Source organism: Geotrypetes seraphini, chromosome 8 (genome assembly GCF_902459505.1).
Source record: "Geotrypetes seraphini chromosome 8, aGeoSer1.1, whole genome shotgun sequence".
Taxonomy (NCBI): Eukaryota; Metazoa; Chordata; class Amphibia; order Gymnophiona; family Dermophiidae; genus Geotrypetes; species Geotrypetes seraphini.
This window is the reverse complement of record NC_047091.1, coordinates 26066153-26091767: the sequence shown is the minus strand read 5'-3', so window position 1 is coordinate 26091767 and position 25615 is coordinate 26066153. Positions and strand designations below refer to the sequence as shown.

At 42.3% G+C, this 25615-nt stretch overlaps 1 protein-coding gene across 6 annotated transcripts; it reads left to right on the top strand.

The window, feature by feature from the left end:
* Positions 1–49: 49 nt before the first annotated feature.
* On the top strand, positions 50–25528 carry BSDC1 (BSD domain containing 1). Of its 6 annotated transcripts, none has more exons than XM_033954773.1 (11): positions 50–178; positions 6521–6581; positions 7172–7288; positions 8570–8737; positions 9881–9935; positions 10181–10296; positions 10873–10941; positions 11070–11151; positions 12092–12598; positions 18584–18687; positions 24663–25528. In XM_033954773.1, exons 1-11 carry the CDS (start codon positions 171–173, stop codon positions 24693–24695), a joined length of 1320 nt encoding a protein of 439 aa, XP_033810664.1. In that variant the 5' UTR covers positions 50–170; the 3' UTR covers positions 24696–25528. The 6 variants fall into 6 exon arrangements, with proteins under 6 accessions (XP_033810664.1, XP_033810662.1, XP_033810658.1 ...); XM_033954771.1 differs by having other exon boundaries at positions 116–174; positions 12206–12598; XM_033954767.1 differs by having other exon boundaries at positions 116–174.
* The last annotated feature ends 87 nt before the right edge of the window (positions 25529–25615 follow it).

The window sequence follows — 25615 nt, the reverse complement described above, 5'->3', positions numbered from 1 at the left end:
TTATCGAGTTCTTATTCTGCAGAAGTTTGAGGTGTTAGGAATGGGAGAAGGGGCTGACGCTGGCAGATGTTGGGGGGGCAGGATGGAAAGAGAGGAAGATGGAGGGTCACAAGAAAGAAAGCCAAGGGAAATGAGCCTGGGAGGCAGAAGTAGCCAAGCAGATACTAGGAATGAGTAGGTAAGAATGTCATAATGCCACCTCACTGGAGGGGATGGAACTCTTCTCGTATGAGGAAAGACTAAAACTGGGTTTAAGAAAGGTTTGGACAAGTTCCTGGAGGAAAAGCCCAAATTCTTTTAATTCAGAAAGACATGGGGGAAGTCACTGCTTGCCCTGGCTCGGTAGCATGGATATAGGGGAAGAGGTGAATGGGATAGAAAATGAATGAAATAAATAGCTAGGGAGAGGAAGGTCTTTGAAAATATATTGATGGGGTTACCCGCGCATAACCGCAGGAAACCATCTTCATGTCATTCTTTAAGGAGAGAGGGAACAATCAGAGTATGAATGGCCACAACCACTGACCCACAAGCTTTGCTTTGAAGAATGCTGGTGTGGACTGAGGTTGAAACAGACACTAGAAAATGACACTGGATTATTTCCCGCGGTTATCCGCGGGGACAGGAACGGTGATGAATTTTGTCACCGTGTCATTCTCTAGTATGGCAGCTTGGATTACTACTACTACGATTTATTGCTGAAAGGCTGTAGATTTTGACTTTTAATAGATGTTCCCTGCACAGAAGAGCTTACGATCTAACTTGGACACACATGACATATATGTATTAAATATTAAATATATGGTTGTTCTTTTGCTGTTTTATTGATATATGTGTGGTATGCGACAGTTGTAATTTCTCATTTGGATGTTTTATTGTACTCTGCATAGAATTGCAGGATATAAATTTTTAAAATAAATGTATACCGTCTAAATAAATTAGGGTTAAAGATGTGGCACCCAAGGTGAAAGGAGTTAAGAGTTTAAATAAGCCTTGAAGAGGTGATATAATAGCTCTGTATCTTAAGTCCTCTTTAATTCCTCTCCATAAGCTATTTATTTCATTCATTTTCTATCCCTTCATCCTTGTTGCAATTAGTGAAGCCCCCAGAGGGTGAAAGTGGGGGGAATAGGAGCGAAAGGATTGAGAGTATTTTCAGGCATTCAGCGCGAAGTCCGCGCATGCGCGGCCCGCAGCCCTTGCCCCCTGGTTGGCCGCCGGCTGAGAGCTTGTCCGACCCCCCTCCTGTGACGTCACGGCCGGAAGCGGATGCGGCCGCCAGAAACCCGCCCCGCGCGGGTTATAGGTCAGTAAATAGTGGTGATGTCATGCGGGCAAGATGGCGGAAGGGTAAGAGGAGCGGTTTAAGTGGAGGGGGCGCGAGGGGGACGGCCGGGGCTTCGGGCAGAGGACGCGCGCTTTGTCCCTTTTCAACTAGATGCAGAGTACGTGACAGCTGTTTCTTGTTGTGCAAGGAGCGCTAACTGGAATGGAAAGTGCTTGGAAAGTTCCAGAAGAGTTTGGGATGAGGTTGGCTCCGTTGCCCACAGACTTCCTGGCCATAGCGCTCATCGGGCCTCATCCGAGGCGAATTTTACCCATCTGTAACGCTGAGTTTTCTAGTCCGCCTCGACCTGTTCACTTCAAGGCCCAATTTGTCCAGGAATTACAGTTAAAAAGAATAACTTACCTGTCAAATTAGCAGATAAACCAATATAGTGGCACTAAAAAGTATTTTATAAATCTAAAATAATGAACATGTGATCTTAAATTATGTGTTCATTCCAAAATTTGGCTAACTGATATTTAATTACCAATTTAAGTCTCCTAGACATTGGAAATTTCAGCTGAAAAAGAGGTTGAATTTGATGTTTAGTATTTGTCCCCTGTAGCAAGGTTACTAAATCTAACATATACTCCCCTTTTTACTAAGCTGCCCTGTTGCTCATAGAATTCCAGTGAGCATTGAAACATTTAGTACTTCCTAAAAGGAGGTCATAGGTTGTTAACATTTTAAAACTAATACCTAGTTTAAACTGAATCCTAGCAGTCACAGGTAACCAATAGAGTTCAGAAAAGAATGACTGAGGAGAATCAAATTTCCTTATACCAAAAATTTGAGTAATTGCTGAATTTTGTACGACTTGTAAGCAATTAATGAGAGATTTGGCACAAATAGCTAAAGTAAGGTTACTGTAATCAAGTTTTGAATGTATTAGGGATTGTACCATGACCTGAAAACTCTGGGTGAAAATATTTTTTTATCATTTCTAATTTCCTGCGCAAAGAGCATACGATTCCTTGTGAGTTGCTTGCAGAAGACATCAATCATTTTCATCTCTCTGGGCAGTGCCCCCTCTCCTCAGTCTTAACTTCTGCAGGTGAGTTGAGAAGATGTCTTTGCACTGGATTTTTTATTTTTGGGATTTAATTTGATATTTTTTAGGTGCTAAGAGGTTCCCAGTAGTACTGGGACAGCTCTGCCTGGGAGAAGGGTCAGATGTTGGGGTTTGTAGCCAGGAGGGCCACTTTTGAAAAGAGCACCTGGTCGACCTCTGAGATCCCTTCCCACACACACACACACATACATAGGAAGGAAACTCTTGGGGTTCTTGGAGACTTGGGCACAGATTTCATCAGACTAATGGGTACTGAACATCATTTGAGAGGGTTACAAACTCAAATTCTGTCATCCTCTCTGGGACATCTTTCTGGACTCTGGCAGAAACACCAGAAAAAGCAGCCAAAGACACAGCGACTGCTAAGGCTTTAAAAAATTGGAACTATAGAGCCAGTTCCAGATACAGACTCAGGTAGATGCTTGATATACTTTATCGTGTCCAAGAAAGACTCAGAAGATTGGAGACCAATCCTGATCTCAAGTCAGTCAATGCAGCATTAAAGGTTCCAGATGGAAATGGTGAGATGTTATTAATTCAGTACCTCTGGGTGAATTTTTAGCCTTGCTGGATTTGACGTAAGCTTACTTGCATATACCCATTTTCTCAGATCACAGGAACTTCCTCTGGTTCCATGTACTAGAGAGACATTTTTAGTTCTTGGTGTTACCCTTCTGCTTGGCAATGGCACTTCACACCTTCACCAAAGTAATTATGGTGCAACAGTGCATCTGCATAGATTAGGCATCTAAGTTCATCTGTACTTGGATGATTGGCTGATCAGAGCATCGTCCGAGAAGGAATGTCACGGGGCAGTGTCTCAGGCAGTTCAGATCCTGCAAGATCTGGGGTGGATTATAAATTTCAGAAAGAACCACCTGAAAACCACTCAGTTTCTGGAGAATTTGGGGGTTCTGTTCAACACAGAAGAGGGCTGAGAGTTTATTCCAGATCCATGCAAACTGAAGCTCAGATGCTAGATCCTGGAGATTTTGGAGCTACTGACACCTACGGCTTGTCATTACTTGCAGGTGTTAGGCTCCATGGTAGGTGACTTCTTGGGCAAGAGCCCATCTGCATCACCTGCAGAGCACACTGTTAGCATGTTGGTCGCCTCAGAGGGACTCTCTCCAGTCACAGTTAGCCTGGATGGTGAAGTGCACCATATTCAGTGGTGGCTCCGGCTGGAGTTATTATCCAGAGCCTCTCTCTCTGCATGGTCTTGGGTGTTTCTGATGACACAAGTCAGTCTTTATGGATTCGGGGGTAGGAGGGGTCATTGCAAGGATCATCCAGTGCAAGGGTGTTGGTTGCCCTCACAGAGGGCATGGTCCATCAACAGATTAAAGTTGAAAGCCATTTGGATGGCTCTACAGTTCTTTGGGTGAGGCTGAAGGGCAAAGCAGTCAGGGTCTTCTACGACAATGCCACAGCTGTGATGTATGTCAACAGACAAGGCAAATCAAAGAATTCTGTATTTCAAATGGAGGCCCAGTTGCACGCCATCATGTAGTAGGAGTGGATAATGTCCAGACTGATTATCAGCTACTGGACCCTGGATCTGGGGGAATGGTCCCAGAGAGCATTCCACTGCATTGTGAAATGCTGAGAGTGACCAACATTCTATCTCATGGCCTCAGCAGACAACAAGAAGGCTCGTTTCTTCAGTTGAAGGTCAAAGCCGGGAAGTGGGCTCCTGTATGTGTTCTCCCCTGGCTGATTTATTGGATCGCGACCTATTGAAGATTGGTAATCCTGGTAGCCCTGACTTGGCTGCATCATACTTGGTCCATGGATCTAGTCTGGTTGCAGTAAGTTAGCTGTCTCAGACTACCGCAGCACCAGGATATTCTGATCAGGGACCCATAGTCCTAGATAATTTAGAAAGCTTTGGGCTTAGGGGTATGGCTGTCGAGTGCATAACCTTAGCACAAACAGGATATTCAAATATGGTTATCATGATGCTTCTACAATCAAAAAAGCCAGCAACTGTAATGACCTAATTGAACCTGTGGAAAACTTTTCAGCTCTAGTGTAAGAAGCAGTTACGAGGGGTGCTGAAAATTTCTCAGCCCAACCAACTAACTTCTTATATTCTGAGCATTATTTTGCCACTGTAGCTGGAAAGAGTGTTATCTTATTTCATTAAATGCCAATTTGCAGAAATGAAATTCTGTGTTTTGGCATTGTTTCAAATCATTGATTGAACCATATTAACATCATTTTCAGTTAAACTGAGAACTTTTCAGCACCCCTTCATAGATCCTTTAAGGGCTCCCATTTTCAAAGTCCTGTCCTTTCTGCAGGAAGGTTTAGAGAAGGGTCTGGCGGTAGGATTTCTCAAGGTTCAAATAGCTGTTCTTTTACGTTACAGAGCTTGAGTGGACAGAAGATCTTTAGCCTCTCATCCAGATGTGTCCAGGTTCTTGTAGGTAGCTCTCAGGCTCCACCTTCTAGTGCAACAGCCAGTCCCTATGTGGAATCTCAACATTGTCTTACAGCTCTCGCTAAAGCACCATACGAGCTTCTACTAGGGGCGTCTATCATGGAACTAACTGTGAAAACAGTTTTCTTAGTCATGATCACTTCAGCGAGAATGGTATTGGAACTGCCAGCGTTATCTTGCAGAGAGCCTTTCCTCAGATTCATGGATGTAGGGGTGTACACATCATGCCTTCTTTTCTACCATAGGTGGTTTTGTCATTTATGTCAAACTAGAAAGTGCAGATTCCTGTTTTTCAGGAGAGCTCCTCTGCATTATCTTGAGGTGATAAACAAATTCTGCCTGTTGGATCACCTATTTGTCCTGAGCAGTGCTAGCCGTCAAGGTAGACCAGCCTCTAAAGCTTGTTTCCCAATGGATCTGCAGGACTATTTCCTCAGTGTATATTGATTGTGGCAAGAAGCTGCCATTTGCCATGAAAGCTCACTCTGCCAGAAGCGTGGTGTGTTCTTGGGCAGAGTCCAGGGTAGTCCCGCCTGACAAAATTTGTAGGGCAGCCACATGGTCTACACTTCATACCTATACAAAATTTTACAGAGTGGCTGTGGCAATACAAATGGACAGGACCTTAGGATCCTGTGTGCTGTTCATAGTCTCAACTGTCCCACCTTAGACTTAGTGGACTGCTCTGGTATGTCCCATTTGTAAGGAATTATATGCTGTTTGCACAGGAAGGAAGGATTAGATTCTTACTTTGATAATCCTTTCTTGAAGAACAGCATACGATTCCTTACACCCTGCCCTGTCAGATGTCTGTTATGCCTGCGGAGGCTTGTAGGATTAAAAGAATATTCAGTGGCTTGACTTGTGGCAGCCAAGGAAGAGAAGCAGAGCCTCTGAAGAGGCAGCATATTAGTACTAAAATTTTGTCTTGCTAAGAGCTATATAATTGTTAGTGCCAGTTGCACACAGGTAGGTGGTTTTTTGTTTTACTAATGTTCTTTGTTGCCCTGTTGGGTGGTTGTTTAACTCTCAGACTATTGCCACCGCCCTTTGTTGTCATTTCCTCTTCTAGGGGTTATCATTTGCTTTGGTATGGACCGAGGAGAGGGGGTGCTGCCCAGAGAGACAAGGGGACAGAGAGAGGAAAATGATTGATGTCTTCTGCAAGCAACTCATTAGTTAATTGATTAAGCTATCCATAAGGAATCATTTGCTGTTCTACAGGAAAGGGGATTATCGAGGTAAGAACCTAATCCTTCATTTGTTCTTTTAAGATCTAAACTGTCTTTATAAAGGAACCTACAATTTATCTTTTATCCCAAAATTATCAAAGCACAGAGCGAAATAATCTTCACTTACCCAGCAAAATGTCCTCCTCTTTTCTCAGAAAGAAGGTTACGTTGGCCTTTTCCTCTCTCTATATAGGTTTGATTCTTAGGGGACTGCTATAAACAGACCCTTTGAAGCTCACACCGTATTCAGATTACCCTGGTGATCTTTGCAGCTATTCTGCCTTCCTCACAGAACCTTAATTTACACCTAATTCAGGTGAGAAGCACTGCTTCCGGTTCCTTAAGGCAAAGATCCATATAGGAGATAATTTACTTTTGGTTGAAGTGTGCGAATGTTAAGGATAAAACAGGTTAACTTATAAATTATCCCCTTATTGTTCCAGTGAAGACGGGGGCTGGTGGAGGAGCTGGCTGCAGCAAAGCTACCAGAGTGTCCGAGAAAAGGTAAGATTAGCAGGGTGTTCCCCCTTGTTCCAGCTTGTCAGCATGCATAGTTAGCAAATGACATTCTTAATATTTTAAAGCTAGAAATCTATTTTTCACAGGTGGTTGTAGAAGATTAAGGTATGTGTATAATGTCAAGCATCCCTCTTGCAGCTTACCACTGTACAGCACGTTTCTCCACTTCATATTCTAGTGCTTTCTATAAGCTTTACTCTTATTCCCCGTTTTATTTTTTGATGTCACAGTGCTATCGTATCAACCTCTCCACACTCACAGAATGTCTGTTTGCACCTGATGCTGTAATAGCAGGATTGAAAGAAAAAATGGCAGGTGGGCCTTTGAGGTCTGCTGAGTTTTAATTCCATTGCTGTCTGTATACGTATTGATCTTATTCTGAGTGTACGCTCTTGGACCATCATTCTGTAACTTCTAGAATTTTTTTTTTTCCTTCTGAAAAGTTTGTGTTGTGCATCCCTTCGAGGTTTTATTACTGTTGTCAGGCCAATCTCCTAGGAGCAGTTGATGAGTAATATCATAACTTAATTCTTCCCTGCCTTGTGCTAAATTTGTGATTAATATTATCTTTATAGTCTGTAGAAGCTTTGGAGTTTATAAAAAGGGACCTAACAGAATTCTCACAAGTTGTTCAACATGACACTGCGAACACCATTGCTGCCACAGCCAGTGTGGTCAAGGAGAAGCTGGCAGTGAGTATTAGCCCATGATTTTGTTTTTAATGCTTCTCCCTCCAGTAAAACGATAGAAAAGGAATTTGTTGTAGATGGGATAAACTATACCATTGATCCAGAAATTAAAATTCTAGGTGTTTATTTGGATAGGAATTTAACCATGAAAGCATTTACAAACAACACCTTGGTCAAAAACACCTTCTTCACTCTATGGAAGTTATGTACAATTAAGCCCTTTTTAGTCCCAATGCATTCAGACTACTGGTTCAATTTCTGGTACTTAGCACACTGGACTATTGTAATTCAGTTCATTTGACAGGCCTTCAGTAAAATTTACATAGATTGCACAAAATCCAGAATGCTGCTGTACGTCTGATCATGTTACTCCATATTATGGACAACTCCATTAATTACGTTTTGATGCCAGGGTTTGGTTTAAATTTGGGACTCTTTGTTACAAAGCTCTACATGGTCAAGGCACCTGGTTATTAGATCAATTTACGCTCTTTATGGTGGACCATCCACCAAGGATAACTTCAGTGTTTGTGTTCCCTCCAGTGCAAGAATGTCTTTATAAGAAATTTTTGCATCAAGCAATTGCATATCAGGCTGCCAGTTGGGATTGAGACCTGCGTATTTTGTTTGTCATCGATTTCATATATGCATTTCCAAAAATTATTGTAAGATTTTTAGGAAAGTAAGGAAGATGATATTTCTTTTGTATTTCACTGTGGTGTGCAATTTCTTGATGATGTAATCTGCATTGATCTGGAAGATATTGCAGTCTAGAAATGTATTTTAATGTAATGAAAGATTGAGCTCCAGCAGTGCCTGCAGACTTTGCCTTCTGTCACACAGGTGTCAACACTGCTGCCTCTCGACTTTCCTTTTCTGCCAATCCCTCCTTCAACTCCAGTGCCCCAGTGATATGTTACATGTATACTAGATTAAGTTTCAAGTTTATTTTGGTTTGATATACCGCTTTAAACAATCCTAAGCGGTTTACAAAAAACATAGTCTAAAAATATAATCTAAAACATGGGGAACTAACATGGACAAATTAAGATAACAAGATATGAAAGGAAAACAGCAAGGGTTACATCATTTCATAAAATGAAATGGGAAAACCCAAAAGGGAGTCCAATAAACTGAAATCAGTATCCAGATTTATACCCGATAGGCTGTCACTCCATGATTAACTCCTGTCCAAAACATTGCCCTCCTGAGTCCTGTGAAAGGTTTTTTTTTCTGAAAGGGGTTCCTGGTATTAATCTTGGCACCTTTTTCTTGTCTGGAAAGCCGGAAGGCACAACTGGCACAACAGAAAAAGTGAAGAAAGGGCTCTCGAATTTTCTAGAAGTCATCTCGGACACGTTTGCCCCTTCACCAGATAAAACAATCGACTGTGATGTCATAACGCTGATGGCCACTCCGTCTGGTACTACAGAACCTTATGACAGTGCAAAGGTATGAGCAAGCAGCCCTCTCCTGTGCTGATGCCTGGAGAATGCCAAATTGGTGCAGATCCCTGTAGAGAAAAAGCAATTTAATTTTGCATGGGTTGGGGTGAAGCTTCATAAATGTAGTCTGTGAAAAGCAGAGTGGTTTGGCTTTCTCACAAGAGACTGGTTTTCATTGTGGCGTTTAAGATGCTGGGCTGAATCTGGCAGTGGATCAGGTTCTGTCCTCTTTCCTTCCCCACCCTATCAGATTTAGTTTCTAAGCTCACATATTTAAAACCGTGTTATTGGCTAGGTCCTAGAGGAGTGGAAAAGCTTTTATGTAAGTGTTCTCATATTTTGTTGCCGATAAGTAATAGGCATGAGCTGGAACAAGCCTGCCTTGTAACTGACTAATAATGGTGGTCTCTAGAGCAGGGCTTCTCAACCCTCTACTTGAGGCACACCTACCAGTCAAGGTTTCAGAATTGCCTCTATGAGCACACACATGAGAGATCTGCATGCAAAAGGTATACTGGAGGGTGAATAAATGGAGTTCTCTCATGCTGGTGGTACAAACTGAGTCTTGCCAAGCCGATTTCCCTGGGCTAATTACCTTTAAATATCTTGGTGGTCTAGTGGCCTCGTTGGAGCAGGAGCTATCCCAAAGAGACCACCAGAGTACCTAAAGGTAGACCCAGGCAGGCAGGCTCTCTCTGGGAGCTGGGTCCAAGGAGGACTTAATTTGGTGGGGGGAGTTTAGGTTTCAGACAAAATTTCACTCGCATTTTCTGCCAAAACCTGGACTCTGACTTTGGTGCTGGTGCAGTAACCATAACACATTATGATGATCTTGAAAATTCAAGTGGCCAGGAAAGAGTTAAGAGGTACTGCTCCAAGGTGTGGGTGCAGGGCATATTCTGAGTTTACTGGCTTCCTAAAACACTGCAATGCAGATTATGGCAATTGGTATAAAACAAAAGCATAAAATCATATGTTGAAAACTCAGATTTATTAAAAATAATTCTAGAAATCCATTTTTTTCCCCTTCTCTTGCTGTAGGTGCTTTGTTAATTGTAACTAGAAATGCTTATGGTGTTGGGGTTTTTTTTTCCTCTGGTTCTGTTGCCTGAATTCACCCTGCTATTGCCTTCTCTGTTCTGTCTTCCAGGCCCGCCTGTACAGTCTGCAGTCTGACCCAGCCACATATTGTAATGAACCAGATGGTAAGTCTGCCTTTAACATGATTGATAAATGTGCTGGGGGGATGGAGTGTTTTGTAGGTGACAGCTCGATTCCTACACTCTGTGCTGTTGCTTTGGATAGGCTATTGCAGATAATTACTAGCAAGTACTTTGTCACTGCTGGAGAGGGCTGGGAATTGGGGGTTTACTACCTCGTATACACGGTACGAGTTGGGCCAGCCAGTGCCTCATCTAACTTTCATCTTATTCTGGCTCTTCTTGTACAGGACCCCCAGTATTGTTTGAGTCCTGGCTGGCACAGTGTAATCTAGAGGAGAAGAAAGGAGAAATCTCTGACCTGCTGGTAACCAGCCCCTCTGTTCGGGCATTGTACACCAAAATGGTGAGCAAAACATGCTCTCGTTAGCTCTGTTGCCATCCTTGGGCTCAGACAGCTGTGTATACCTGTATTTTTCGTTCTATAAGATGCACCCCCCTGTAGAGGAGGAAAACCCAAGGGAAAAAAAATTCCTCCGCTACAGCGTCTGGTGCTGGGAAGCCCAAAGGAGCCTGCCCACAGCCCCCCCGGTACCTTTTTAAAGTTGCAGTGGTCCAGCACGCTCTCCTGCTGGATGGCTGGCTTTGATAGCAGAGCAGCGTGGGACCAGGCAGGAAGCGCAAAGGTTGCGCTCCTGCGTTGCGCCGCTCTGTTATCAAAACCAGTGGTCCAGCAGGAGAGCGCGCTGGACCACTGCAACTCTAAAAATGTACCGGGGGGAGGGGAAGGTGTATTCACTCCATAAGACGTTCCCACTTTTCCACCCCCTTTTTGGGGGTGGAAAAAGTGCATCTTATGAAGCGAAAAATACAGTAACCGCTAATTGACATAGTCACAATAAATATAATAAACTTGCTGTTTGATAGCTGAATGCAGAGGTGTGAGAAGTCTGCCTCTAATGAGTTTCTCTGCCTCCTTCAGGTGCCAGCTGCTGTCTCCCATTCTGAATTCTGGCAACGTTACTTTTATAAGGTTCATAATTTGGAACAGGTGGGTTTAAATGTCCCAGGGAAGTGCAAAGTTCAGTTCTGGCTGTATAACATCCACTTTACTTTCAAACACAGACAAGGAACCTGAGATGGTTTGCCCAAACTGAGCCTTGCCTTCTTGTTTCCCAGGAGGAGGCCCGGAGGGATGCTCTGAAGCAGAGGGCAGAGCAGAGCGTGCGTTTGGAAGACCCCCGTTGGGAGGAGGAAGAGGGTATGTGGGAGCAGATGCCCTTTAAAAGTAGAACTAAGTAACCCTATTATCTTTTTAAGGAGGTGTATTGAGCATGTCTTTGCTGTTGAAGCCAATGTTAGTTCAGTTGTCAATCCTTGCTGCCAACACACTTTGGTTATTTTATAGTAAATGTTTCCAGAAAGATTCCTTTGGGCCCATTTGTCTGCCTGATTATTCCGTCCACATGATCCAAAGGAGATTCCTGTACCCCTCCTGCCCTCCATCTTGGGTAGATCATGCATGTGAAGAACGCAGGATGAGTCATGCCAAGCCAACCTGGCTAATAATGATTTCTATGAACTTTTCTTCCAGGAATTTGTCCAAATCTTCTTTGAATGCTGCTATGTTAGTTACTTTGACAGTGTCCTAGGCAACAGATTGCACAGCCTAATTGCATGTTGCCTGAAAAAAAATAAATTCCAGAAAGTGTTTTCAAACTGCTGGTCATTAGTTTCGTGGTGTTTCCTTTTCTGTTTTAGTGTTTGGGAAAGTTAAACTCTTATTTATTTTCAGTATTAACCACTCAATCCAAAAGTCACATGTATAATTAAATTAACAAATAAAATAACCGAATTAACCTTAGACTAATTTATAGTTTTGTCATGATCAGATTCATTAATTAATTGTCTTACTTGCAAATTTTACATCTCATTCTTTTGATCAGTTTAACAATGAACTTAAATTTTCAAATGCTTCTTCAGTTTTTGATGGCAGGCCATTCCAAAGTGAAGCATTTATAGACTTATTTCACATATTTAAGAATATATAAGTCCAAATTTTCTCTTTCAGCACTCACTGTTCCCAGGCCTGACCACAAGGCTGTTGAGGCCATTTGTACAAACATGTAGCCTGCCAGACCAACCCAACTACGTGAGCTTTTTGTTAGAACCTAATATTCTCTTTTCTTTCCACTCTGCAGAGGAATTTTTGGGCACGTCTCCTTTATCTCATTTGCACTTGAAACATTCGACAGAGAAGGACTTGTCTGTTAAGTCTCAGATTTTGGAAAATAACTCCAGTAATCTTTCAATAGAGATCAAAGAGCAGAACCAGGATGATCCAGTGGAGCCCGAAGAGCAAACCTTGGTGGCTTCTGCTCTTTCTAGCCCTTCAGAGAGCACTGAGAGCACCCTGCCTGTTACCCAAATTGCCAAACCAGCTACCCCAATACTTGCCATGGTGAGAGAGATGGGAACCCATACACCATTAGAAGTGGGCTCAAAAGAGCAAGAGTCTGTTTCAAATATAGCAGAATCCAAGCAGGTATCTCCTCCATCCTCAGAACGACTGAGAGTCCAAGAACAATCTGAGAGCAAAGCAACTACGAGGACAGCAAGCCTGAAAGAAGAGGGGCCAACAGATCTAAGGGTCTTTGAACTGAACTCAGACAGTGGAAAATCTACTCCATCCAACAATGGCAAAAAAGGTAATTTTCACAGAGTCCAGGGCAAGGCTTGAGGGAGGGAGGGAACACTGAACTTTATTCTGTATGATAGCGTTGGAAGTTTTTTTGTGGAAGGAAGCAAGGAAGGACATTTTACTTTTTTGATCCATAAGTTTTTTTCTATGATTTTAAGAACATAAGCATTGCCAGACTGGGTCAGACAAATAATCCATCTAGCCCAGTATCCGGTTTCTAGTGGTAGCCAAACCAGGTCACAGGTACCCAGCAGAATTCCAAAAAGTACCAAGATTCCATATTACTGTCTCCTAGGGGATAAGCAGCGCCTTTCCCCAGATCAATTTTGTGGTCTTTTACCTCCAAGAACTTAACCAAACTTTTTCTTAAACATCACTATACTAAGTGGCGCCAATCATGCGTCAGTCATGCGCTAGCCAGAAATGTAGGTCAGGGTTTTCCAGGCCTCCTTTAGGTGCATCTATGGACGGGAGTTGGACACTGTCATTGGTTTTAAATGATGCGGTCAATTACCCACCACTGACTAATTGCTTTTACCACATCCTCTGGTAGCAGATTCCAGAGCTGAACTCTGCATCGAGTGAAACATTTTTCTGAAATTAGTTCAAAAAGTATTACCGTATTTTCACGCATATAACGTGCATATGTGTATAGCGCGCGGGAACAAAGCATTTATGTAAAAAAATTTCCTTATAGCGCGCCCACGCGTATATCGCGCATGCTCCTCATTGAACTAGAAACTCCTCCTGCCACCCCATTTGTGTGAAGGGGATTCGAATGTTCTATAAGTAACCCGCTGGACCGCTGATTAAATATTAAAATCTGCCAAATAAAAACTTCTGAATTGAAAAACTTAGTCTCAACTCTTATCGTAGCGGGGCAATTTGCGTTCGACCGGGTAAATAGGGGCGCTTACATTCATAAAGTCGGCCCACTGACCAAACCAGTAGAAGGATTAACAAAGACCTGGGATGAATGGAAAGACCGGTCGACTTCGGCCTACAGAACTAAGGGCTAAAGGAATAAATGTAATAGGGTGTCTTTGCTGCAAACTGGCATATGTAGGTTTACTGCACCCCGCAACTGTATATTATAACATCGTTTATGATGACCGCTTGTTATCAGAATACTTTTGGCGTACAGCAATGTTTTATTTCTACCAATGTCACTGGGGTAAAGGTGAAAACAGTCATTGCTGTGAAAATATCCTTTAAAAGTGACTAACCTGTACAAAAAAATTGCCAAAAGTATTCTAATAACAAGCGGTCCTCATAGACGATACAGTCGATGCTGTTGCAATCCGTGCGGGAACAAAGCATTTATGTAAAAAAATTTCCTTATAGCGCACCCACGCGTATACCGCGCATAAGAACATAAGAATTGCCATCTCCGGATCAGACCTTCGGTCCATCAAGTCCGGCGATCCGCACACGCGGAGGCCCTGCCAGGTGTACACCTGTCGTAATTTATAGTCCACCATATCCTTACATGCCTCTCTTAAGGAGATATGCATCTAGTTTGCTCTTGAAGCCTAGGACGGTCGATTCCGCAATAATCTCATCTGGGAGGGCATTCCAGGTGTCAACCACTCTCTGAGTGAAGCAGAACTTCCTGACATTAGTCCTGAACCTGTCCCCCCTTAGCTTCATTACATGTCCTCTAGTCCGTGTCAAATTGGACAATGTAAATAATCTTCTCTGCTCTATTTTGTCGATTCCTTTCAGTATTTTGAAGGTCTCGATCATATCCCCACGCAGTCTCCTTTTCTCAAGGGAGAATAATCCTAGTGTTATAAGTCTGTCCTCGTATTCCAGTTTTTCCATACCCTTCACCAGTTTTGTTGCTCGTCTCTGCACCCTCTCCAGCAGTTTTATATCCTTCTTTAGGTAGGGAGACCAATGTTGGACGCAGTATTCCAAGTGTGGTCTGACCATTGCCCTATAAAGCGGCATTATAACTTTCTCCGATCTACTCGAGATTCCTTTCTTTATCATGCCCAACATTCTATTTGCCTTCTTTGCCGCTGCCGCGCATTGTGCCGACGGCTTCAGGGTCCTATCTATCAGTACACCCAGGTCCTTTTCTTGTTCACTCTTCCCCAGAGTTGCACCTGACATTGTATACTCGTATTCCTTATTCTTATTGCCTAAATGCATTACCTTGCATTTCTCCACATTGAACTTCATCTGCCATTTCTCCGCCCATGTTTCTAACCGACACAAGTCGCTCTGGAGTTTCTCTCTATCCTCATGCGATCTGATCGCCCGGCATAGTTTTGTATCGTCTGCAAACTTGATGATCTCACTGGATGTTCCTTCCTCCAGATCATTGATATAAATATTAAAAAGGATCGGCCCAAGTACCGAGCCCTGGGGTACACCACTAGTCACTTTCTCCCAGTCGGAGAACTTCCCATTTATGCCCACTCTCTGCTTTCGGTTTTCCAGCCATTTGCCTATCCATCTTTGTATATCCCCCTCTATGCCATGGCTTTGTAGTTTCCTGAGAAGTCTTTCATGTGGAACTTTGTCGAACGCTTTCTGGAAGTCCAAGTATATTATGTCCACCGGCTTCCCACTATCAATTTGCTCGTTCACGGTCTCAAAAAATTGGAGTAAATTCGTCAAACATGATTTCCCTTTCCTGAATCCGTGTTGACTGGGTTTCATCAAGTCGTGTGCGTCCAAGTGCCGGACCATGCTATCCTTGATCAGTGCTTCAACCATCTTGCCGGGGACAGACGTAAGACTCGCAGGTCTATAGTTGCCCGGTTCCCCTCTCGATCCTTTTTTGAAAATTGGGGTGACGTTCGCTATCCTCCAGTCGTCCGGTATCTGTCCAGTTCTGATTGTCAGGTTTGCAAGTTTTTGCAATAACTCTCCGATTTCAACCTTCAATTCCTTTAAGACTCTCGGGTGAATTCCATCCGGTCCAGGGGATTTGTCACTTTTAAGTTTGTCGATCTGATAGTATATCTGGTCTAAGTCCACTTCAACTGTGGTGAGGCTGTCTTCTATTTCTCCTGCAAACACTTTCTCCGCTTCAGGTATTGTTGAGGTGTCCTCCTTCGTAAAGACGGACGCAAAGAAGGAATTTAGTTTGTCTGCGATTTGTTTATCTTCCTTGATGTACCCTTTTCTTCCCTGGTCGTCCAAGGGTCCAAGGTCTTTTGCAGGTTTTTTCCCTTTCATGTATCTAAAGAAGGGCTTGAAGTTTTTGGCCTCCTGGGCTATTTTTTCCTCATATTCCTGTTTTGCATCCCTCACCGCCTTGTGACATTTCTTCTGATCATCTTTATGTTTGTTCCAGGCTTCGGTTGTCTTTATGTATTTCCATTTTTTGAAAGAGTCCTTCTTTTCTTTTATGGCTTCCTTCACCTGTTTGGTAAGCCATGCCGGTTCTCTTTTGCTCTTTGATCTCCGATCTTTGGAAATCCTCGGAATGTAGAGATCTTGTGCTTCTGTGATAGTATTTTTCAGTAGGGACCATGCCTGATCTACCGTTTCAAGTTTGTCCACCTTCTTTTCGAGTCGTTTTTCTACCATGGCTCTCATGCTATCGTATTTACCCTTTTTAAAGTTCAATGTGGTGGTTAAGGTTTTGGCATGTTTCCCTTTCCCGATGTCAAGTTTAAAGTTAATTACATTGTGATCACTCGTTCCCAGTGGAACCATGACTTCCACTACTGTTATCGGTCCCGTGAGGCCATTTAGGACCAAGTCCAAGGTGGCGTTGCCTCTTGTCGGCTCTTTTACCATTTGTTCCAGGAAGCAATCCCCTAGCACCTCCAGGAACTTGGCCTCCTTGCCGCAGTTGGAGGTTGCTAGTTTCCAGTCTATCCCTGGGAAATTGAAGTCTCCCAATATAATTACATTGCCTGTCTTGCATTCTTGTTTGATTTCCTCCATCATTTTTGAGTCAGTTTCCTCCGCCTGTCCTGGGGGACGATAGTAAAGGCCAATTTTCGTATCTGCTCCAAATTGACCAGGAATGCTCCTCATTGAACTAGAAACTCCTCCCGCCACCCCATTTGTGTGAAGGGGATTCGAATGTTCTATAAGTAACCCGCTGGACCGCTGATTAAATATTAAAATCTGCCAAATAAAAACTTCTGAATTGAAAAACTTAGTCTCAACTCTATCGTAGCGGGGCAATTTGCGTTCGACCGGGTAAATAGGGGCGCTTACATTCATAAAGTCGGCCCACTGACCAAACCAGTAGAAGGATTAACAAAGATCTGGGATGAATGGAAAGACCGGTCGACTTCGGCCTACAGAACTAAGGGCTAAAGGAATAAATGTAATAGGGTGTCTTTGCTGCAAACTGGCATATGTAGGTTTACTGCACCCCGCAACTGTATATTATAACATTGTTTATGATGACCGCTTGTTATTAGAATACTTTTGGTGTACAGCAATGTTTTATTTCTACCAATGTCACCGGGGTAAAGGTGAAAACAGTCATTGCTGTGAAAATATCCTTTAAAAGTGACTAACCTGTACAAAAAAATCGCCAAACGTATTCTAATAACAAGCGGTCCTCGTAGACGATACAGTCGATGCTGTTGCGATCCGTGCGGCAGCGACACTGGGGTGCAGTAAACCTAGATGCACCAGTTTGCAGCTAAGACTCCCTATTACAATTATTCCCTATACCTTTTACCTCTGTGGGCTATAGTTGACGGGTCTTTCTATTCATCCCGGGTCTTTAATTCTTCTATTGGTTTGGTCGGTCGTCCGACTCCATGAATGTAAGACTCCTATTCACCTGGTCATAGAAACATAGAAATAGATGGCAAATAATGGCCACGGCCCATCTAGTCTGCCCACCCCAATGACCCTCCCCTACCTTTCTCTGTGAATAGATCCCACGTGTCTATCCCATTTGGCCTTAAAATTAGGCACGCTGCTAGCCTCAATAACCTGAAGTGGAAAACTATTCCAGCGATCAACCACCCTTTCAGTGAAAAAGAATTTCCTGGTGTCCCTGTGCAGTTTCCCGCCCCTGATTTTCCATGGATGCCCCCAGGATAGACTTTAGTCAAAACTTAAGATTTTTCATAAAATTCTTATAGAATTTCTTAAATTTTTAACTTTGGACATTTTAAAAAATGCCGTCTCTGCCGTATGGATGTCGCCGAATGTGGTATCAGCAATGTAAAAAACATTGTATAATGCGCTCACGGATATTACGCGCATGGTTATTGCGCGATTTGTAAAATCGTGTATAGCGCGCGCGTTATATGCGCGAAAATACGGTACTTCAAAACTACAAAGATTTAGGACGTGCCATGAAGCACTCCACTCCGGATTTTGTAGACCTCTCCTCTAAACTGAGTCCCCAACCTCTACAGCCTTTCTCAAATGCCCTTGATCATTTTGGTCACCCTTCTTTGTACCTCTTTTTTAATTCCGTTATATGTTTGAGATGTGGCAACAAGAATTGTACAGTCCTCAAGGTGCAATTCAGTCGCATATAACATGTTTGGTTTGATACCTCTAATATGGAGCCTGGTTTATTCTCCTTAATGTATATCATTTTCTCTGCCATCTCTAGTCTCCCAAGGTGCTTCTGCTGTTTGATTGAATAATCTTGTGCTATCTGCAAATTTGATCACCTGCATTCATCGTTTTCATTTCCAGATGTTAAATAGCATCTTCCTCCACTGCTTTTTCTCTTAACTTTTTTTCTCATGACTTTTCAGCTCAATCGGACCAGGCTGGGATTTGGTGCATTAGTGGGGATTTTTCTCCCTATGTATTTTGTTGCTTAAGCCAAGGGCTCTTGTGACTTGATTTCCTCTGACCATCTTGGTGTGACGTCCCATGTAGTGGCCATTTCCTCCTTGGCATGAATGCTAGATTCTCATCATCCCCAGCCAACTTGGCATTAGCCTGGGACTATCTGTTGTGAGTTACTGGGCTGGCTGGATAGGGAGGGAAGAGAAGAGAGGAGATGTTTAGCTCAGGGCATTTGCCGTTTCCTTTTTAGGTTCCAGCACTGATGTCAGTGAGGACTGGGAGAAAGACTTTGATTTGGACATGACAGAAGAGGAAGTGCAGCTGGTTCTGTCGAAGGTGGAGGTGTCAGGAGAGGTAGGTTCAAAACCCTCTACTCACCCCTTCTCCATTGGACCCCCACACGTTTACATAGAATTGATAGCTCTAAGTCTAATAGATGCTGGCATTGTCATCTAGAAGCAGGGACATTAGATCATCTTTTATTTTATTGTCCATTCATATTAATATTTTGGAAATCAATTTGGCCTCAAATTAATAGGATGTTAGAAAATCCGGTAGCCTTGACATATGATACGATTTTGTTTGGTACTGCAATGAGAGCTCGGAGTCAAATTTCGTCAAATAACAATAAACTTTTATTTATATTAACTGGAGTAGCAGTTCAACAAATTACACATAACTGGAAAAAATTGTGACAGATTAAACTATAATTTTTGGTGGAACTCAGTTTGCCATATATATAAGATGGAGCATACATTTGCAACACAAAAAGGATATATAGATAAGTTCAAAAGGATTTGGGGACCATTAACAGAATATTGTAACAACTAATTTTCATTTTTCCCATATTAAGATAATGGTTAAAGGAGAGAGGGTGGGAGGGGGTAAGGTTTTTATTCTCTTTGTCGTAAATTATAAATGATCTATCATAATAAATATTATTCTTATGTGACAACAAAATGAAGGGAGGGAAAAGGATTAATAATTAAATAATTGATAAAATCATAATTTATTGATATATACAATTGTAATAAAGATAATATAAGATATGTTTTATATAAAATACATTATAGATATATCAAGTGTATTGTTAAAATAATTGTATGACAATTTATGACTCTTGTTGTTATATGTAAAAATCAATAAAAAACTTAAAACAAACAAAAAAAAAAAACATTAACCACTAATGGGAAAAAACTGCAGGGATTTCCCCCTCACATCCACAACTAATTTAAGAAGGAGCTGGGATTTTAATCTCCAAAAGATTCAGACATTGTGCTCTAACCATAGCTTTCCTGGAAGCTGATGCCATACTTGGGAACAACCACCAAAAGGTCCTGAGCGCCAAGTCTCTAACTATAGGGATCGACAGATCGCTATGCTTGATTGGGCATGCAGCAGTCTGACTCATCAATAGGCCAGCAGCTTACAATGGAGACTGGATTTCACTAGCAGTCGGTCATGGGTGCAAGCGGGGCAGTTGCCATGGGTCCAGGCTACAGGGAGCCCCTAAGCCTGCTTAAATCTGAAAGACATGCAGCCTGCTTGTGGACTTTGGGGCTCCATCCCAAGTTTCTGTCCAGGGTGCCAGTGTTTTAATTTTAACCTTGCAACCAGTGTGAGATCTTCAACAAAGGGGAAAGTGCAGATGTTTCTGTCTCTGTACTGCTGCATTTGACTGGCCTGAAGGTGCCTCTAGCCTCCCTGGGAATCTTGCATACAAACCAGTGCGAGAATTGCAGTACAGAATGCTCTTAAAAACTGATTCATTTTTCTGGAGCTTGAGTAGCCCTACTATTGGCTAATTGAGAGAGCGCACAAACATGCCTTAAAATGTGGATTAGGGGGAAGGTGAGAACCCCAGGTGGAAGGGAGATGATGTGGCTCTCTGCCCCAAACATTTAACTGATAAGAGTGACTGATGCTTTTAGCCCAGTGCTGAGATCTGGGGGTTGCCTGCGCCAAATCTGCTGTCCTCTTCGTAGACAATTGAGTGCAGTTACAGTACAATCACCTTTGACAAAAAAAGGGATATTGTATGTGGGAATAGAGAACACAAATCTAAAACTCAGCTTGGACTGTAACCTCCTGGTGCAAGTATCCCACAGTGGACTTCTGTTCCCCATCTGCTTCGAACTCTAGGTTACCAAGGGCCATCTCAAAGCAAAATGGGGTTTGAATCCCCTGATTGTATACATTAAAATTAGTTGTGCAGGTCCCATAATAGAGCAGAGTGGACTTGGCAGAAATGGGATTCACTAATCTTCGTTTTGATCCCCCATGGTTCTGTGGCAGAAGCGTAACACACACTAGGGTTGGCCAGAAAAACCTAAAGTTGGAAAACTCTGCAAATTGAAGTTTTTCCCATGAATTTGATTGTGCCTGATAAGAAAATCATTTTTAAAAAATGTTTTAAAGCCCATCCTGGGGTCCCTCAAACCAACCGATTAAATAAAGCTCTGTTTTTCTTTAAATTTGTTGACATTTTTGCTTGATAGAGCTATAATTTGTATGTTTTCACCCTCAGCAATGATACATTGATAAAAAGATATTTTATGAAAAAAAAATCTAGCAGTATTTATTTTATGACATGAAACTTCAATATCTGTCCTTTATTGTGGAAAGTAACATAAATTTGACATACTTCACTAATAGCTAAATAACATAACAGTGTGCTTATAGACCGTGTTACCAAAAAGTTCTACGCGGTTAACAAAAAAATTATAAATATAATCAAGGATGAATGAATTAAGTATTCAGATATTTTGTGAAAAGATAAGTTTTCAGCTGTTTTCTAAAATGTCTGTAGGAATCAGCAGAAAGCAACAGTGATCGAAATTCATTTTCAGGAAAATTAAACAAAGCATGGTTTATTCTACTGTGTTTGTGAGTAGCGTTCAATGTCTTCTTGAGATAGTGAGGATAAAGCCTGCGATTATGTTCAACTCCTTGCAACAAGGCCTCAGGTGATGCCAAGAGCAAAATCAGTAATCGGTTGAACACCTCACTCGGCTGTGTTGTTAACCACCTTCACTGTGTTGACAAACTGTTCAGCAGTATGGAAGTTTGGATCATCAGACCACCTGTCCACTGGTCTTACCAACCATTCCTTGGTAATAAGAACATAACATTTGCCACTACTGGGTCAGAGCATGAAACAGGAAATGTGATTCATGTCCAACCAAGTCTTCCAGTGACGTGCTTCAGTTTACCCACTTGAAAATCAGCTTACCCCAACAGAACTGTTCGGGCATTGGTATGTTCAACAGCTTTGAAGCAATGTCTTATTTGACATTGTCAGTGATTAAAGCATGTTTGCTGAAAAGTGCGAACGGTACAACTTTTTCTGTCAGGTACCATCGGTGGTTAGAAAACTTCAACACAATGTCAGCGACTTTAGAATCAACTGATTTGTGGTCATGCAGGTCATAGAAAAATTGGAGATCAAGAATGGGTACGTCTTGTGCTCTGCACACTCTCATCCACACTGACATACAAGAAAGCACCAGAAAACAGTCGAACTGCTCCAGTTTCACAATCATCTCCTTGTCGTATGGCAGTTGACTGGAAAACATGACCGTTTTTGTTCCAGCGTGCTTGATGTATTGCTCCTGGCTTCAAGAAATGTACACCATGAGGAGGTCCTGTTCCAAGAATCATAAGTGTGTTTTGCTGCATTCATGATAGTCAACACGTGGTAGAGGTGTTGAGTCACTGCATTTTTTTGTTCAGGCATTTCATTGTATTGAAACTTGTCCATTTCTAGAGAATTTTCTACATGGTTTTGGTGATTTAATGATGTAAGGGGAAGATAATTTTAAATAAGTTGTCTGTGTCTATTGTATTTATTTGACTATGTATTTATTGTAAGCTGCCTAGGGTTTAAGCAGTTAATAAATATTTTAAATAAATCAATACCGTCTACTAACCAAGGTTCGTCAACTTTCAGTGTCAAAAGTTTCATATCCTTCTTGTCTAGTTTGTCCCCCAGTTTCTTGAAATTTGAAAAATGTTCATTTTCTGATCCTGTAGCTTTACCAAACGAACCATTTCATACTGCCCCACTTTTCCCTCCAAATTCACAGGTTTAGGACTCACAACTTTGGTTATTCAGAAGTTTCTAAACCCCGACCCACCCCCACCTCCTGGACCTCTCCATGACGTACCTGGTGGCCTAGTGGGGCAGGAGCGATTTTCCTACTCTCCTGCCCTATGCAGAGCTGTCAACAAAAATGGCTGCCATAAGTTCCTGTGGTCTCACGAGACTATAGTGGGAACTCAAGGCAGCCATTTTTGTTGATGGCTCTGCACAGGGCAGGAGCATAGGAAGAAGATCGCTCCTGCCCCACTTCACTGCTAGACCACCAGGTAAGGTGTGGAGAGGTCCAGGAGGGAGGCATGGGGTGGATCGGTCAGCCCTAAAAGTTATTCACGATTTTTCCATATTCGAGGGCTGTCTCTGCCCCTAACCCCCATGAATATGGAGGGAGAAGTGTACTTCAACAATATGATGCCTGCAGGCCAAATAGAAGAGCCTCTTACCAATTTTGCCTTCCAATAGTTTTGCAGCACATTTCTTAACGGCACTGTTTCTAGCAGTAGTATCGAAGACCAGCTGCCAAAGTTCAAGTAACTCATAAGATGCATCTGCTTGTGACATGCCTTTAGCATCAGATAGGTTTGGCACACCCAGGTGTTTACTTGTGTATTCTGGAGCAAGTCGTTCATGAGAATCTCCGAGACTATCTTTAATCACTTTACCGTCCCAGTGAAAAGCAGTGTAGTATGGAGGATTCTCTCATACAGTAGCAATAACACCTTGCGTTGTTTGTCATGTGATCACCTTTGCCAGACTTAATGACTGCTGAGATGAGAGTTTCAGTGTCAGCTACAGCAGTTATTTCATTTCTGTGCAAATTGAATGTCTTTCCTCTAGGTATGAAGTCATCAACCTCCATGTCACTTTCTTCAATATCCATCTCTCTACTGCTTGCTTTTTCTTTTTCAGTCTTTTGCTGTTCATTTTCCTGTCTAAATGTTTGCATCACTGCTTTTGTTGCAAATATCTTGACATGTCCAGACATGGTTGCTTGTCTTTTACCTCTTTGGTCAAAGTAGAAGTCTGCATCAGCTTTTTTGTCTTCCCTCATTATATTTCCAATGGCATCTGGAGCACCAATATGAAAAAGTGTGTCCAGCTTCGTAAGAAAGTTTCCTCTTTTTCCTCCTCTATTCACGCCAAAGAGCCATAACATCCAGCAAACAGTTCTACTGGTCTTTGTCTTGATGCAACACTGTAAGGGATTTCTTCATTTGAAATGCTTTTTTTTATATTTTCTTGATAATGGCAGAGGTGTAAAATATACTTTATGACTTGTTTGTCCCTGTAATCAAAGATGAGTGTCCAATGAGCCCAAATTTACTCACTGCTCTGGTAACTGGCCTTGAGGATTTCTCAGATGAAGCTTCGTACAGCAACACTCAAACACTGCTTTGAATAAAAGTGAACTTACACTTATCAGATATTGGGTTGATGTAGGTGTTGGTCTAGATGGAGCAGGTCACTCTTGCCCATGGTGGGCACTCGCAAACATTTCTCAGGCAGCAGATCAGCTGCTGTCAAACTTGCTCAGACAAGCCCAATCAGCCATATGACAGTCAAACATTTAGTTCTATGAATTTCTGTTTGACACTGTAATCCAGAAATGTCTAATGTCAGATTTACTTATATTTACACCTTTAATCTACATCCATACCATAACGATAGCATTAGCACCTAATTAGTGCAAAATTATCAGCCGATTTTAAGGAATAAATAAATTTTGGTAGTGCTTATATTCATTGGCTTTGTGCAGCCCCAGGATGAGCCTAAAAGTTGTACATATAATATTTTATGATCAAGCACATGCAAATTCATAGGAAAACCCGTCAGTAAAGTTTCTCCAACTTTAGGCTTTTCTGGACAACCCTAGTAACACAACCCACCTTCCTATCATAGTCATTGTCTATGAAAGATAAAGAATTTTTTAAAATAATATCTTCCCTCCCCTCCCCCTTAAGTTCATCATTCTCAAAACCAGCACCTCCAAATCCCCCAATAAAATAGGTCCACTGTGAAACCTTTAGGCTCCCGCTCTCTCTGGAAATGTAGAACAGCCCTATTTGAGAGAGCCTTTTGCTGGGTTTTTTGTCATTTTGTCTTCTATGTCTGTCCTTTTGCAAATGTTTTTAATTTAATTATTCAAGGGGCGCGTAAGGATTTGCTGACTGACGAGTAGAACTTAAGAGGACTTTTGCTTTGCACTAAAGTTGCTGTTTCTTTTTTGTAGCTGGAGGATGAAGACTGGGAAGACTGGGAATAAACAGTATACATCTTTCCCACTATTACTGCAGTTTCCTACCTGTGCTGAAGTTGTTCTCTTTGTGGCTGCAGGTGTGAAGCTCTTTTCCTGGGGGCGAGAGCAGGGTTAGATTTGGGGAGATACTTTTCCTAGCTGGGGTATCTGGGCTTATTGTTTCTCCACTTGGTCATTACTCCCAGCCACATCTCCACAGAGCTGAACAAGTACACACTGCTTCTGGTCCTAAACATCCAGCACAGGCCAAGAAAAATCCAAAACTAACCTGGACTTTTTCTGAGATGTTCACCTTCTCCCGTCCCCTAATCAATGCTGCTCAATGTGACTGTGCCCCTTCGCATTTCAGCCCCACTGGTCCCCTTCAATGCTTGTGCTTGGCTAAGAATCTTTGTGTATTTAAAAATCTCATGATGGGGAAGTGAAGGAGGGCTGGGCTTTTTGCACGAGGAACTTGAATCAGTCATCCCAAGTCAGTCTTGTGCTACTAGAGCTATCGGACTGGATGAGAAGCAATCTCGTTTTGGACAGCGCTGGAGCCTGGGACTGGGCAGGGCTGGGCTAAGGTCTGGCTTTGCTGCTGAAGCCCCTGAGCAGTTATTTAAAGATCCAAAACACTTCCCCCTCCCCCCTGCATTTTCTTGTAATTATTTTTTCTTTAGGCTTTAACTTTTGGGTGTTCACTATTATCTGTTCAATTACAGCATCTCCTGGGGCCATTTTGTAGCTGGACATAAAGAAAATAAATGGGAAATGGCTGTTAGTTTTTATAATTAAAACTGTATCCTGAATCTTTTATGAATTTGCAATTACCACCCATTAAAGAAATCACAGCCAGACCTCTGCTTGCTTTCTTTTGCTCTGTAAGAATGGTTATGTGTTTGGGGGGGGGGGCAGGAATGGTAGTAGCGTGACTCCCTCGGTGT

What these genes read in the sequence shown, in the direction of transcription:
- BSDC1 (XM_033954769.1), top strand. Translation starts at nt 1,182, where the DNA reads ATGCGCGGCCCGCAGCCCTTGCCCCCTGGTTGGCCGCCGGCTGAGAGC. An exon ending in AGGTTCATAATTTGGAACAG is followed by an intron (nt 10,942 to 11,069) that starts GTGGGTTTAAAT and finishes CTTGTTTCCCAG; the next exon opens with GAGGAGGCCCGGAGGGATGC. An exon ending in CCGTTGGGAGGAGGAAGAGG is followed by an intron (nt 11,152 to 12,091) that starts GTATGTGGGAGC and finishes TCCACTCTGCAG; the next exon opens with AGGAATTTTTGGGCACGTCT.